The 12,278-nt window shown below is 38.0% G+C and overlaps 2 protein-coding genes across 4 annotated transcripts in view; both read right to left on the reverse strand.

Annotated features, from left to right (window-relative positions):
• Nucleotides 1-1,200: 1,200 nt before the first annotated feature.
• Nucleotides 1,201-3,266, reverse strand: LOC107694225 (BMP and activin membrane-bound inhibitor homolog). Its single transcript, XM_016493862.1, has 3 exons — nucleotides 3,162-3,266; nucleotides 2,381-2,656; nucleotides 1,201-1,616 (listed from the first exon to the last, which is right to left on the reverse strand). The coding sequence occupies exons 1-3, from the start codon at nucleotides 3,235-3,237 to the stop codon at nucleotides 1,201-1,203; spliced, it is 768 nt and encodes a 255-aa protein (XP_016349348.1). The 5' UTR covers nucleotides 3,238-3,266.
• Nucleotides 3,267-6,631: 3,365 nt separating this feature from the next.
• Nucleotides 6,632-12,278, reverse strand: part of LOC107694227 (WW domain-containing adapter protein with coiled-coil-like) — a 34,231-nt gene continuing 28,584 nt past the window's right edge. For 2 of the 3 annotated variants that reach the window (XM_016493863.1, XM_016493865.1), the window contains 4 exons: nucleotides 9,593-9,690; nucleotides 7,960-8,128; nucleotides 7,726-7,853; nucleotides 6,632-7,641 (listed from right to left, as the gene is read on the reverse strand). In XM_016493863.1, coding sequence (XP_016349349.1) covers nucleotides 7,572-7,641; nucleotides 7,726-7,853; nucleotides 7,960-8,128; nucleotides 9,593-9,690 — 465 coding nt within the window. In that variant the 3' untranslated portion in view covers nucleotides 6,632-7,571. The remainder of the gene's footprint in view (nucleotides 7,642-7,725; nucleotides 7,854-7,959; nucleotides 8,129-9,592; nucleotides 9,691-12,278) is intronic. The other variant, XM_016493864.1, reaches the window with a different exon arrangement.

Here is a 12,278-nt window from a genome sequence, read left to right on the forward strand (position 1 = left end):
CAGGACCTTATCTAACCATAAAAAGTGTATATTAGTAGTAATATGCACGCTTAAGTTACCTCTATGAAACTATTAGGGGTAAATAAGGTACAGGAATTTCCCTTTAAGGGTTCTGCCCCAGTGACAAGATGTTGTACCCCTACAATTTTTACACATTTTTCTGAGTGTTGACACACTGGTCATACTCCACTATTAAAGGGGTCATATGATGCGATTTCAATTTTTCCTTTCTCTTTGGAGTGTTACAAGCTCTTGGTGCATAAAGAAGATCTGTAAAGTTGCAAAGACTAAAGTCTCAAATCCAAAGAGATATTCTTTATAAAAGTTAAAAGTCAGCCACACCTACCTAAAACGGCTCGTTCTAACACGCCCCCACATACCTATGTCACTATCTGGGAAGATTTGCATAACGCCGCCCAAATGTTCACGCAAAGAAAGAAGACGTAACTTTTATTCTCGCTGTAGTATTGTTGTTGCCGCCGCCATGTCGTGAAGGCACTGTGTGCTTCGTTGTGAAAGCGAAACTACTTTGTTTGGCCTTCCAAAAGAGGACGATATCGCTTCGTCATGCCTAGAGCTGATCCGTGCTGGTCGCTGAGGAAATACTTCAACTTTGCTGTCGATCGCCGGATCGGCTTTCACCATGGACGAAGCGGAGGGACGTAACATTTCCGTCACACGCTTGAGGAATTCGGCCAATCACAACGCACTGGATAGCTGGCCAATCAGCGTTTCAGAAAGGCAGGGCATAGAGGAGAAACAATAATGTAGAGTATGTGGAAAATAATGTGTTTCTTGACCTTAACACATTTCCATTTACACATTTCATTACACCAAATACACAAAATAATGTTCTTTTTAGCAGCATCATATGACCCCTTTAAAGCAAATAAACAATAGTTTCTTTATACAAAAAGTGCAAATGATAAAACCAAAATAAATTTTTTGGAATCCTTCGGCAATAAAGAATACCAGCACGTAGCCGCTCTTTGTCGCAGCCTATAATACAAGCAGGCTTCTTCTCAAGTCTCTAATTCAAGTAAAGTGCTTCTAGAGCAACAACCATATGGTTAGAGCTTTCAAGTGTTCTCTTTTGAGTTCTCGTTTGCAGTACCTCCTTTAGAAGGGTTGAAATAAAAAAAATAAAAAAGTTTGTTTTAGTCAAAAAAGTCCCACTGAGGAAAGCAAATTCTAAAGCCATCACACAAACTCCAGCTTGCTTCGGCCGCTGTACTTTCCCCAGCTGACCAATGAAAGAAGTCTTTGGCTGCTAAGATCGGACTGCTGAATCTTGTCACAGGTCAGGCAGCAGTTCTCATGGCCTCCTACTGGAACCATACACTCTAAGTCCAGTTTGGCCACATGACCCTTGGTGAGGTGTTGGCCATGAAAGCTGTAATGAAGGCGAGACAGCATTTCTCGCCGTTGTTGTCGCAGTCTGCGGTTTTCGCTGCGAAGCATACGCAGGGCAAGCATGATGAGGAGAACCAAGATGAGGCCACCACCAATTGGTACGGCGATGACCGCAGCACGGAACCATACCTCCTTGGAGGAAGGGATTTCCTGTAGTCGCGCAATCACGTGACGGCTGCCTTCGATTTGATGTCGTCGTTTGTCTGAATAAGAACAGAGAATGTTTAGAGCCATATTTTTATGTAGCAATTGAAGAAAAACATTGACATACATTTTTAAATTGTATGATACTCTGTGGTACACAAAAGAAGATATTTTGAAGAATGTTTCAATGTTTTTGTCCATACAATGAAAGTCAATGGGGTACAAAACAACATTGGAGAAATTTTTTTTTTTCTAAAATAGTCATACAGATTGTAACAACATAAGGGTGAGAGTTTTGGAGTGAACTAACCATTTAAATGAAATGTATTCTGTTTCACAACCATCTATCAATCACAGAGGGAAAGTTGTTTTTAAATATTGTAAATTTGATAATGAAGCTCCAGTTCAGATCTTGCATCCCCATGTGCCCATGCACAGTAATATTATTAGAAACCAGCATGGCTCATAAAAGTAAAACAATTGAGATGCAACGGATATTCTGAAAATGAACTTTTTCTCAACTTCTTTTTTATTATTATTATTTTTTTCTTTTTTTTTTTTAAAACATTTTAAACGTTTCCTTTCACAACATGTGCTAGGAATCAATGCACATATATCTCAAAATTCCCCAAAATATTTGAAAACAAAAGCTGTGAATTAATCATTGACAAGACTGTTTGTAGGTAATTCACAGATGATAAATTGGTAGAATTCAATAGGCACTTATATTAACAGGCCAAGTGGGCAGAGTTAATGACTGAAATAAAAATTGGCTGATTTATGTCTATCACTAGCAATAACTAAAGAATACTCATTCTTGTACCATGAATTTCACTTCCTCTGTATGTGACATCTTGCAGGCCTCTGTAATTGCACATATCCTCATGGCAACACTGAAGTGTGGCAGATCCATGAATGGTATCATACTCTGGATGGCAAGTTTTTCCAGAGTTCAACAGAGGGTCAAAACACCCGTGAGATAAAGGAGACTTGGTGCTTTGAGGGTCTAAGGTGCGGGTGAAGCAGGCATTCAGCTCCGATTTGCACATGTAGCCGGTGGCCACGCAGTGGGGGGCATCACAGTAACACCGTATTTCTCCTGTTACAAGAAAGGATAAATTACTGATATTGATAGAATGTACTTCACTCAAACTGAAAACTTAGAAGAACTTAAATATTCATTTTCCAACGTAAAACCTGTTTAAAACCTAGTTTTCAAATGGAGAAAAAAAGGTTATATGATCCCATGTTTGGAATTTGGCTTTAAGGCATTCGGTTCTTGTACAGATTCTGCTCCGGATAATTGCTCTGACATTTAGCATTGATATTTGTGCTAATTTATGTCACAAACCCAGCAATGCAAAACAATGTGCAGTGGAAAATCAAAAATTAAAAAACAATTAGGTGTTCAAAAACCTTTGGTCGTACTTTACTTTAGCGTTCACAGTGTAATTGCTGCGTAATAATAAAATTAATACACAAAATTTGTAATCAAAAATACACTTAGTTGGTTTTATTACAAATGCAATTAATTGTAGTTCCACTGAATCATAAATATATCAATTTGGAAACTCTTCTGGCCATACGAGCAGTTATTCACTCACCTTTAGTGAGAAGAACAGCCATTGCGCAGAGCTCGAGCTGAAGCCAAATGGAAACGAGACTGCTGTTCCGCTGCATTGGACAAAACACGTTCTTTGCCTTTCAGATTCGCATCGATACGGACTTTATAGCCAAAAACACTGTAGCACTGTCCACAATGTGTTCCAACTTGCTTCGTTCAAAACTTTTCGTAACATTTTTGGATACAAATGATCACATCGTGGTTCAGTCCTCGCTGCTCTTCAAGACTTCCAGATAAAATCATCTGTGCGCAGAAAAGCCTACGTGCGGTTGTTTGAATAAAGATTAAAAAGACATGTTAGATATAATCCATTTTTGTTTTAATTCGGATGCGAAATACTCAGAATCCACAACTGTTCAAAAGGATAATCTCCTGTATATACTCCGCTTGAGTGCTCTTAAATGTTGAAGACTTGAGAATGAGTGCAGCTCCTCCTATAAGAGTCATCGAGCCGCTAGGGCTGTTCATTCACAAGCGTGTGAGTTGTGACTGTTGCCTCCCCATGTGCCCATTTACAGCTAATACAGCTTAACTCTCGTTCTGTAGTTTAAAAATACCAATTGTCAATAGTAGAATTCTTATTTTCTCTTCATCTAATAATAAAAAAAAAAACAGTAGATATGTCACAGCAAAGCTAACCCTATTACAATTAAAGGGGTCATAGATGCGATTTCAAGTTTTCCTTTCTCTTTGGAGTGTTACAAGCTGATTGTGCATAGATAAGATCCCTGAAATTGCAAAGACTAAAGTCTCAAAACCAAAGAGATAAGCTTTATCAAAGTTAACTCTGCCACGCCCCCCTAAAACGGCTCGTTCTAACACGCCCCCACATATCTACCTCACTATGTGGAAATATTTGCGTAATGCCGCCCAAATGTTCACGCAAAGCGAGCGAGCCAGAGAGAGAGAGAGAGCGAGAGAGAGAGGTGGGGGGGCAGTCACATCACAGTGGAGTCAGCTGTCTTAACCATGGCTTGTGTACTGCAAACACATACCAGCTTCATCACTGTGTCTGTCACGCGACTCTGTTCCCCTTTCAGGCTGTCTTTACATTTATTTTGAAAGATGAAGCTCGCGATTATGGTAAGGGGCGTTACATTTCCGACAAGTGTTTGCGGTGTTCGGCCAATCACAATGCACTGGGTCAGCTGGCCAATCAGAGCAGACTGCGCTTGTCGGAAGGAGGGACTTTGTAGAAAACGACGTGTTTGAGAGAGGCGGGGCATAGAGGACCTACAATAATGAACAGTATTTGAAAAATAATGTGTTTTTTGAACATTAAAGCATGTCAACATATTCTGTTACACCAAATACACAAAATAATGATCTTTAAAAAAGCATCACATGACCCCTTTAAATAGACACACGTTTAAATACATGAATTATTTCAAAATTGTATTAGGATATATCCAAATATAGGTTATACATGTATAAATATATACATTAAGGTTTATTTATGTTCCCCAGAGGATAAAGTACAATTTACCGCAGTTATCCATTTCAAAAATCTGTTGTTGCATCTTTTGTTACTTTCTTAAGCATCAGTAAACGTTTGCACCTCAATTGTCTTCAGAATGAAAAGATGGATCTCAAAATTATGAAGTCACTTTTGGAAGGGTTCAAATATGCAGATATTGTAAAACTAGGACCTGGAAGATTTTTCTTTAGAACAGTGAGCAGTTTAGACCCTTTAACAACTATCACAAAACATAAAAACAACATCGCATGAAGAATCAAGCTTACGTAAATATTATTTTTATTTTAAAAATTCTGCTCTTATTTTTGTCTTAAGTATTTGTGAAGTAGGCCTATCTGTTGTGTGAAACAGCTTGTTCAGTGCAGTATTAAAGAAAAACATTTTTTTTTAACCTTATTTTGTTAAAATTAACATTTTGCGGATTCTGCAAGTATATAAACTTATGACCACAACTATATATAATGCATCTAATATATTGATTTTATCAAATGGTTACTTTTTTTAACCTTATTTTGTTAAAATTAACATTTTGCGGATTCTGCAGGTATATATAAACTTATGACCACAACTATATATAATGCATCTAATATATTGATTTTATCAAATGGTTACTACTTACAAAACATACATTTTACAAGGTTATTAGTATGCCGGATTCTGAACAGATAACTCAAAACACTAACCGTCAGATTCCAAATGCAAGTGAAACATTGTTCCACAGGAGGGCGAACATGGACAAACTCTTTATCATGTGTTTGACTTCTTTTAGTTCATCATCGCATGCAAACCATCTTAAACAAACCAATGCAAAAAAGCAAACATGTACCAAAATGTAATGTGGTAATCGTTTATTTCCTTTAGTTTTAGAAACCATATACAAAGCAACATACCCATCTCTATTCTGAAAGTGAACTCCATTTACAGTCTATAGAGTTAAAATTGGTCTAACTTCAAACCCTGCATCAGAGGGCAGTGAAGACAGAAAGAACAATGAAGCAAAACTATGAATGACATTGCAAACATCAAAGAGGAATCACCAGTTTTGCCTTTTTTCACATCCTTCTCAAAATGACAAGTTGACTAAATGCTTACAGTTTTTTCTATAGACTGGTTGATATTTTACGTAAAAGATGAGGAAAAACGTGATCTGATCCTGTACTTCTCCATACTCTTCCCCCAGTAGGTCAGCTTGGACAGTCCTTGTGGTCCTCCTGGTCCATGAAGGATGCATTTTTGATGTGCAACCACAGCTCATGTATAAAATATGGCATCTTCTCATTGCATCCTCCTAACTCGGGCAATATGGGAATGACTTAAAGGAACACTCCACTATTTTTGAAAATAGGCTCATTTTCCAACTCCCCTAGAGTTAAACAGTTAAGTTTTACCATTTTCGAATCCATTCAGCGGATCTCCGGTCTGGCGGTAACACTTTTAGCTGTAGCTTAGCATAGATCATTGAATCTGATTAGAACATTAGCATCTCGCTCAAAAATGACCAAAGAGTTTCTATATTTTTCCCATTTAAATCTTGACTCTTCTGTAGTTACATCGTGTACTAAGACCAACAGAAAATGAAAAGTTGCGATGATTTTACGCAGCACCTGAAAATAGTCCCCAGCTAGGTAACTTCCAATAAGCCTATTTTCAGGCGCTGCGTAATATCATTGCGCCTGCTGCACCCATGGTACGGCAGCAAAGTTCCTTGATTATTACGCCGGAATGAGAGTATAGTTCCTTGCCATATTGGCCTAGAAAATCGCAACTTTTCATTTTCCGTTGGTCTTAGTACACAATGTAACTACAGAGGAGTCAAGTTTTAAATGGGAAAAATATAGAAACTCTTTGGTCATTTTTGAGCGAGATGCTAATGGTCTAATCAGATTCAATGATCTATGCTAAGCTAAAGCTAAAAGTGCTACCGCCAGACCCGGAGATCGGCTGAATGGATTCGAAAACGCTAAACTAACCGAGTTTAACTCTAGGGGAGTTGGAAAATGAGCCTATTTTCAAAAATAGTGGAGTGTTCCTTTAACAATTCTTTGAGTAAAGAACAACTGAGCAAATACAAACAAATCAAAACAACATTAATACAAAAAAAGTCAAACAGTGCTGGGGTGCAGCATGAAAAATAATCTCTGTTAGATGTGTAACAGCACTGCAAAGATCAAAAAACATTGAAGGCAGACAGTGACAACCCCATCAGGGCCAGAAACTCAGAAAATGTGCGTCTACCACTTCAGCAAAAGCTTTTAAGTGCCACGTTACCTATTCAGAAATCTTTACCACCCATTTATTTTTCTGCTGTGAATTAAGGAAGATCACTTATGCATCCTATGTAATCCTTCTGAGGGGCAGAGAATCAGCCAGTCATGCCTAACTTTTGAGAATGAGCACTAAGTACATTGGGTTTATTTTAGTTGGTCACTTTGATAGATGCCTGCGCAGCTGGAAGCGTCCTTGTGCACAGATAGCCCTTCTGACATCATTCATGATCACTGTCAGTCACTGGAGGACAAGGGGATATTAGGTCTCCAGTGTGACAGTAAAGTTTATGATCTGTTAACAGGTATAACCCTGAAAAACCAGCACATGAATCACCAGATCGACTGCATGATTCCTCAAAGGTTAGTCTGAGTTGGAGAGCGCTCTCTGAATATGTCTATAATCACCTGTGGATCTGAAAATAGAGAAGCAATACATGTCAAAGGACAGTGAAAATAATCTATCATCTCAGGGCCTTGTGTTGCCTTGATAAGCATTTTATAAGCTTCCTTTCTCTCTGTCCCATTTCAGGCATTGCAGCCTACAGTTTGACTGCGAATCTGAGAGCTTGGACTGAGAGCAGCGGTCCAAACAACCAGGGGCTGGACATGTTTGAAGAGAGACTGCCATGAGCTCCACAGCCACCTCTCAAACCATGAAGGAATTCTGATTTTTCAGTTTGTCAAGTTCTTTGATCTGCTGTCTCAGAAACAGAATCCTGTGTGAAAAGAAGAAAAAAGATTCATAAAAAGTCATTTAATTACGTATATTTGATCATTTAATCTAAATTGGGGTTATAGACCTTTGCTCTCTCAATGTGGCCTGGATTTCACATACTCGCACTAAAGAACGAAGGTTCTTAAGTTCGGTGCAGATCTCTGACATGTAGAGGGTTCCCATATTGTGGATATCCTCACGTAACCGTGACACCTGGGTGACAGGAATTTAAGATAAAGATAATTTTAATAGTTGGAGAACTGATGTTTGATCATTAGAAGATCGATGAACAATTGACGAGACAAAGGCATGCTCGTACCTGCTTCTCCACATGTTCTGCAGGCCAGCCTTGAACATGCTTGATGAGATTTTCATCAAAGTGCAATGCTAGAGAAGGAGTGAAAGTGCTTTGGGTTCGAGAGGTGCTGCCTGAGGTGGTAACGCGGATGCCCGCACTGCAATTAGAGCGCGACAAGCCCTCTTGACTGCTATAAAACAAACATTCATTTATTAAAGAAAGAAAGAGAACCATTTAAATAGTTACTTGTTTAGTAAAATAACCAGGGCCGGCTCTGACCAATTTGGTGCCCTAGGCAAGATTTTAGATGGTGCCCCTTGCATCGCAGCCAATTCCACCATTCGCCATTCACACAGAAACGGCATAGCTTTATGACATAAAACAAATTACATATGAAATAAGACGGTTGCACAAAAATAAATAAATAAACTAAGACATTAACTCAGCTAGCTATTTAAATTAGAGAACTTTATCGTCCAAAGGCAACTACAATACTAACATTTAAATCTTAATTTCAGACATTCTTAAATTTAGGGATGCACTGATCTTAACTTTTCATGGAAGAATCCAAAACTGATTTTTAATGTATTTTATTTAAGCAAAAGACAAGAAAGAATTAAACTATACTGCATGAAGAATATGGTTAGTTGCTTTATTAGACTATATTGTGATCTAAATTAGACTATAATTTCAAAACCAGAGGCAAAAACAGAATGGTCTGAGTTTAGCTTTGTGAAATTAGGCTACATAAATATACCAAACAGCAGATGGGCTGAATGAAAATGCAAATTCCCTCTGACAGCAGGTGGTGCTTAAGGAACAGCAGTGGTGCATTGTTTCCTTGATTACCGCTGTAAACACTAAATGCATTATACAGAGGCAAGATGAAAGGAAAATGCCATCTAAACTGTTTCTTAAGACAGTCAGTTCCCCTCAGAGATACTTTCATACTTCGCGCATTTTGAACAGTGAGATTGCTCTGCCTGCTAATGTATTTTCACCTCTTTGCGTCTCTGGCCTCTGTGAACGCCGTTTACAGACTCTGAAATAAAACAAAAAACTGTCCGGTTCCGGTCAATCGGTACATCTCTGCTCAAATTCAATTATTAAACTGCTTTTATTTTGGTGGTTTGCCAGCAAATAAATAAATGCACTGCATGTTTCAGAGTGAAGAAAACTGCAGCGCATTGGTATTTTTAATTCATTAAATGCAACCTTCGCGATATGACTATGGCATTAAGCCATAATGCGATATCTATTATATTTCGATATATAGTGCACCCCTAATTAAAATGATATTATAAAAAAAAACTAATTTCGCCTATGCGACGGGCCGGCCCTGAAAATAACAATAATAATGTGCATGCTTATAATAATAATAAATATGTAATAAATTGAGTCTACACCAAAATGAAAATTGTCACCATCTACTCCACCCTCTTTTCGGATAAAAATTCTTATAATCAAAGTCAAAGGGAACCGTAACTGATTTTCAGCATTCTCCAAAATGTGTGTGTGTGTGTGTGTGTGTGTGTGTGTGTGTGTGGTTGCATTTCAACACTGAAGAGGTAGATGGTGCTGTAGGACAACATGTGATAGGCTGCTTTTACATTACTAACAGACAAATAAAAGGTTCCTAATGACAGACCCATACATTTGCCTGTGAAGACGGGGATCACTAAATTCCAGAGGTTTGTCAGAGTTGACGGACTGCTGGGAAGATGATCCTTGTCTCTGAATTGATGCACTAACCTGAAATTGAAGAACAACAGTTTGAATATGAAGAGAAATGTGAATTAAATAATGGCAAAAATACTTACCTACAGCTGTACAACTTTAATAAAATGTGTTGGGGACATAATGCATACACAGGGGTCCAAAAAAGTATTTGGACACTTAAGCCTCACTTAAATGTAGGAATATCAACTAAATACCAAATAGTGCTGGGCGGTATGACCAAAAATTTATATCACGGTATTTTTCAAAATTATACCGGTTTCACGGTACATGACGGTATTTTTTTTTTTCATGCATGACCGGGTGTTAACCATATTTTCTACTGATTGACAGAGGAAATACTGCAGTATATTGACTTAGAATGCCCTATTTTACTCTCATGATGAGTGAACATTGTCAAAAAATACCAGACTAAATAGTGACTATGTCGCGTTCCGAACGTATTGCGGTATTTGAAAAATTCATATAATAACAAAAATAAACACCGGTATTCGGTATGAACCGGTATACCGCCCAGCACTAAGCCAGAACCTCTTCACAGGTCTGCCAAGCTCTCTCAGACTGACATGCGGAGTTTTGCGCATCGTGTGTGTGTGTGCGCGCGAGTGAGCGAGAGAGAGAGAGCGAGAGAGAGAGAAAGAGAGAGAGCGCGAGATTTTGTGTGTGCGCGAGTGAGCGAGAGAGAGAGAGAGAGAGAGAGAGAGAGAGAGAGAGAGAGAGAGAGAGAGAGAGAGAGAAAAAATATCATATATATATATATATATATAAATAAAACACAAACGTTTAGACTACAATAGCCTAACAAACTATGGAACATAAAAGAAGATAATTTGAGAAACATCAGTATTTTTTGTTCATACAATGAAAGTCACTGGTAAACATCAGCTTGGTTACCAATATTCTTATTTTTCTTCTGGTTAACAACATTCTTCATTATTTTCTTTTATGTTCCATAAACATATTTTTTGGGTGAACTATCACTTTATTTATTTATTTATTGAGTCATTAGCTGCGTTTCCATCTAGGCCTGGGCGATAAAACAGTATCGATATTTATCGACGGTACACTTTCTTCGATAACGATAGAAAAAATGTTCGATATAGTGCGCGATACGCACACAGCACACATGAACACATGCTGAATTGAGTGCTGTGCCTGCCTGTGATAAAAAAAATGAATATTAGTCGAATTTAAAATAAACATTTGCATTTGAATGCAAAAATACTACAATTAAATGTTAGGTGTGCATCAGGGAGCATCATCAGTGGCACACGAGATGCGGTGATGATGATGTAAGTGACGTTGTTGCATTTTAATGTTTTGTTAGTCTAGCCCACGAGACACGCAGTTGCTGCATTATTAATTCAAAATATTAGAGAAATGTAGTAGCTCAATCTGTTTTAAAAAAGGTTATAAAAAATGTCAACAATTATTAATACCAAACGATATGAAACTATTCGTTGATAAATTTTTTAGCTATATCGCCCAGCGCTATTTCCATCACATATTGAAATTGTGAATTTAAAATATGCCCAATGGAAACGCGTCAATTTCGCAAAAACTCCCATATTTCGCAAACGTTTTTACACTCGGATTATGTGGTTTTTCAGGCAATTTGAAAAAGGATTATTTCGCAAAACTGCAATGAAAACAGTTTTTTCGCATTTACAGGTCCCAATATCTTTTGCCCCAATATCTTTAATTTTAAGGGCATATAACTGCATTTTATAAGCTACATCATGCAGTGAGTTGCAGTGAATGTAAGATGAGGTACAGGTCTGGGGCGGGGCCAGTGCTTTAACAGCGTTAAAATATAAAAATTGTGTTATTTTTCTGTAGGGGTGCTCCGATTGATCGGCTAACGATCACTATCAGCCGATAATCGCTTGGGGATGTTTGATCAGCGGTCTCTATAAAGGCCGATCTCAAAAGACCGATCTCAAGCTGATGAGAGGTTTGGCACGACATGCAGCGGCACCATCTCAGTCCGGTACGGGTGAAATAATTATAATGCTGAAGGTGAGGTACAATTCATATTTCTTCAATAAATAACTTAAAGTAATTAGAAAACTTTCTGTGAGACATCACAATTAAATGTTAGGTGTGCATCAGGGAGCATCATCAGTGGCACACGAGATGCGGTGATGATGATGTAAGTGACGTTGTTGCATTTTAATGTTTTGTTAGTCTAGCCCACGAGAAAATATAAAAATTGTGTTATTTTTCTGTAGGGGTGCTCCGATTGATCGGCTAACGATCACTATCAGCCGATAATCGCTTGGGGATGTTTGATCAGCGGTCTCTATAAAGGCCGATCTCAAAAGACCGATCTCAAGCTGATGAGAGGTTTGGCACGACATGCAGCGGCACCATCTCAGTCCGGTACGGGTGAAATAATTATAATGCTGAAGGTGAGGTACAATTCATATTTCTTCAATAAATAACTTAAAGTAATTAGAAAACTTTCTGTGAGACATCATTTGTGACCCTGGACCACAAAACCAGTCTTAAGTCGCTGGGGTATATTTGGTAGCAATAGCCAAAAATACATTGTATGGGTCAAAATTATAGATTTTTCTTTTATGCCAAAAATCATTAGGATA

Source organism: Sinocyclocheilus anshuiensis, unplaced genomic scaffold (genome assembly GCF_001515605.1).
Source record: "Sinocyclocheilus anshuiensis isolate Anshui unplaced genomic scaffold, SAMN03320099.WGS_v1.1 scaffold2672, whole genome shotgun sequence".
NCBI lineage: Eukaryota > Metazoa > Chordata > Actinopteri > Cypriniformes > Cyprinidae > Sinocyclocheilus > Sinocyclocheilus anshuiensis.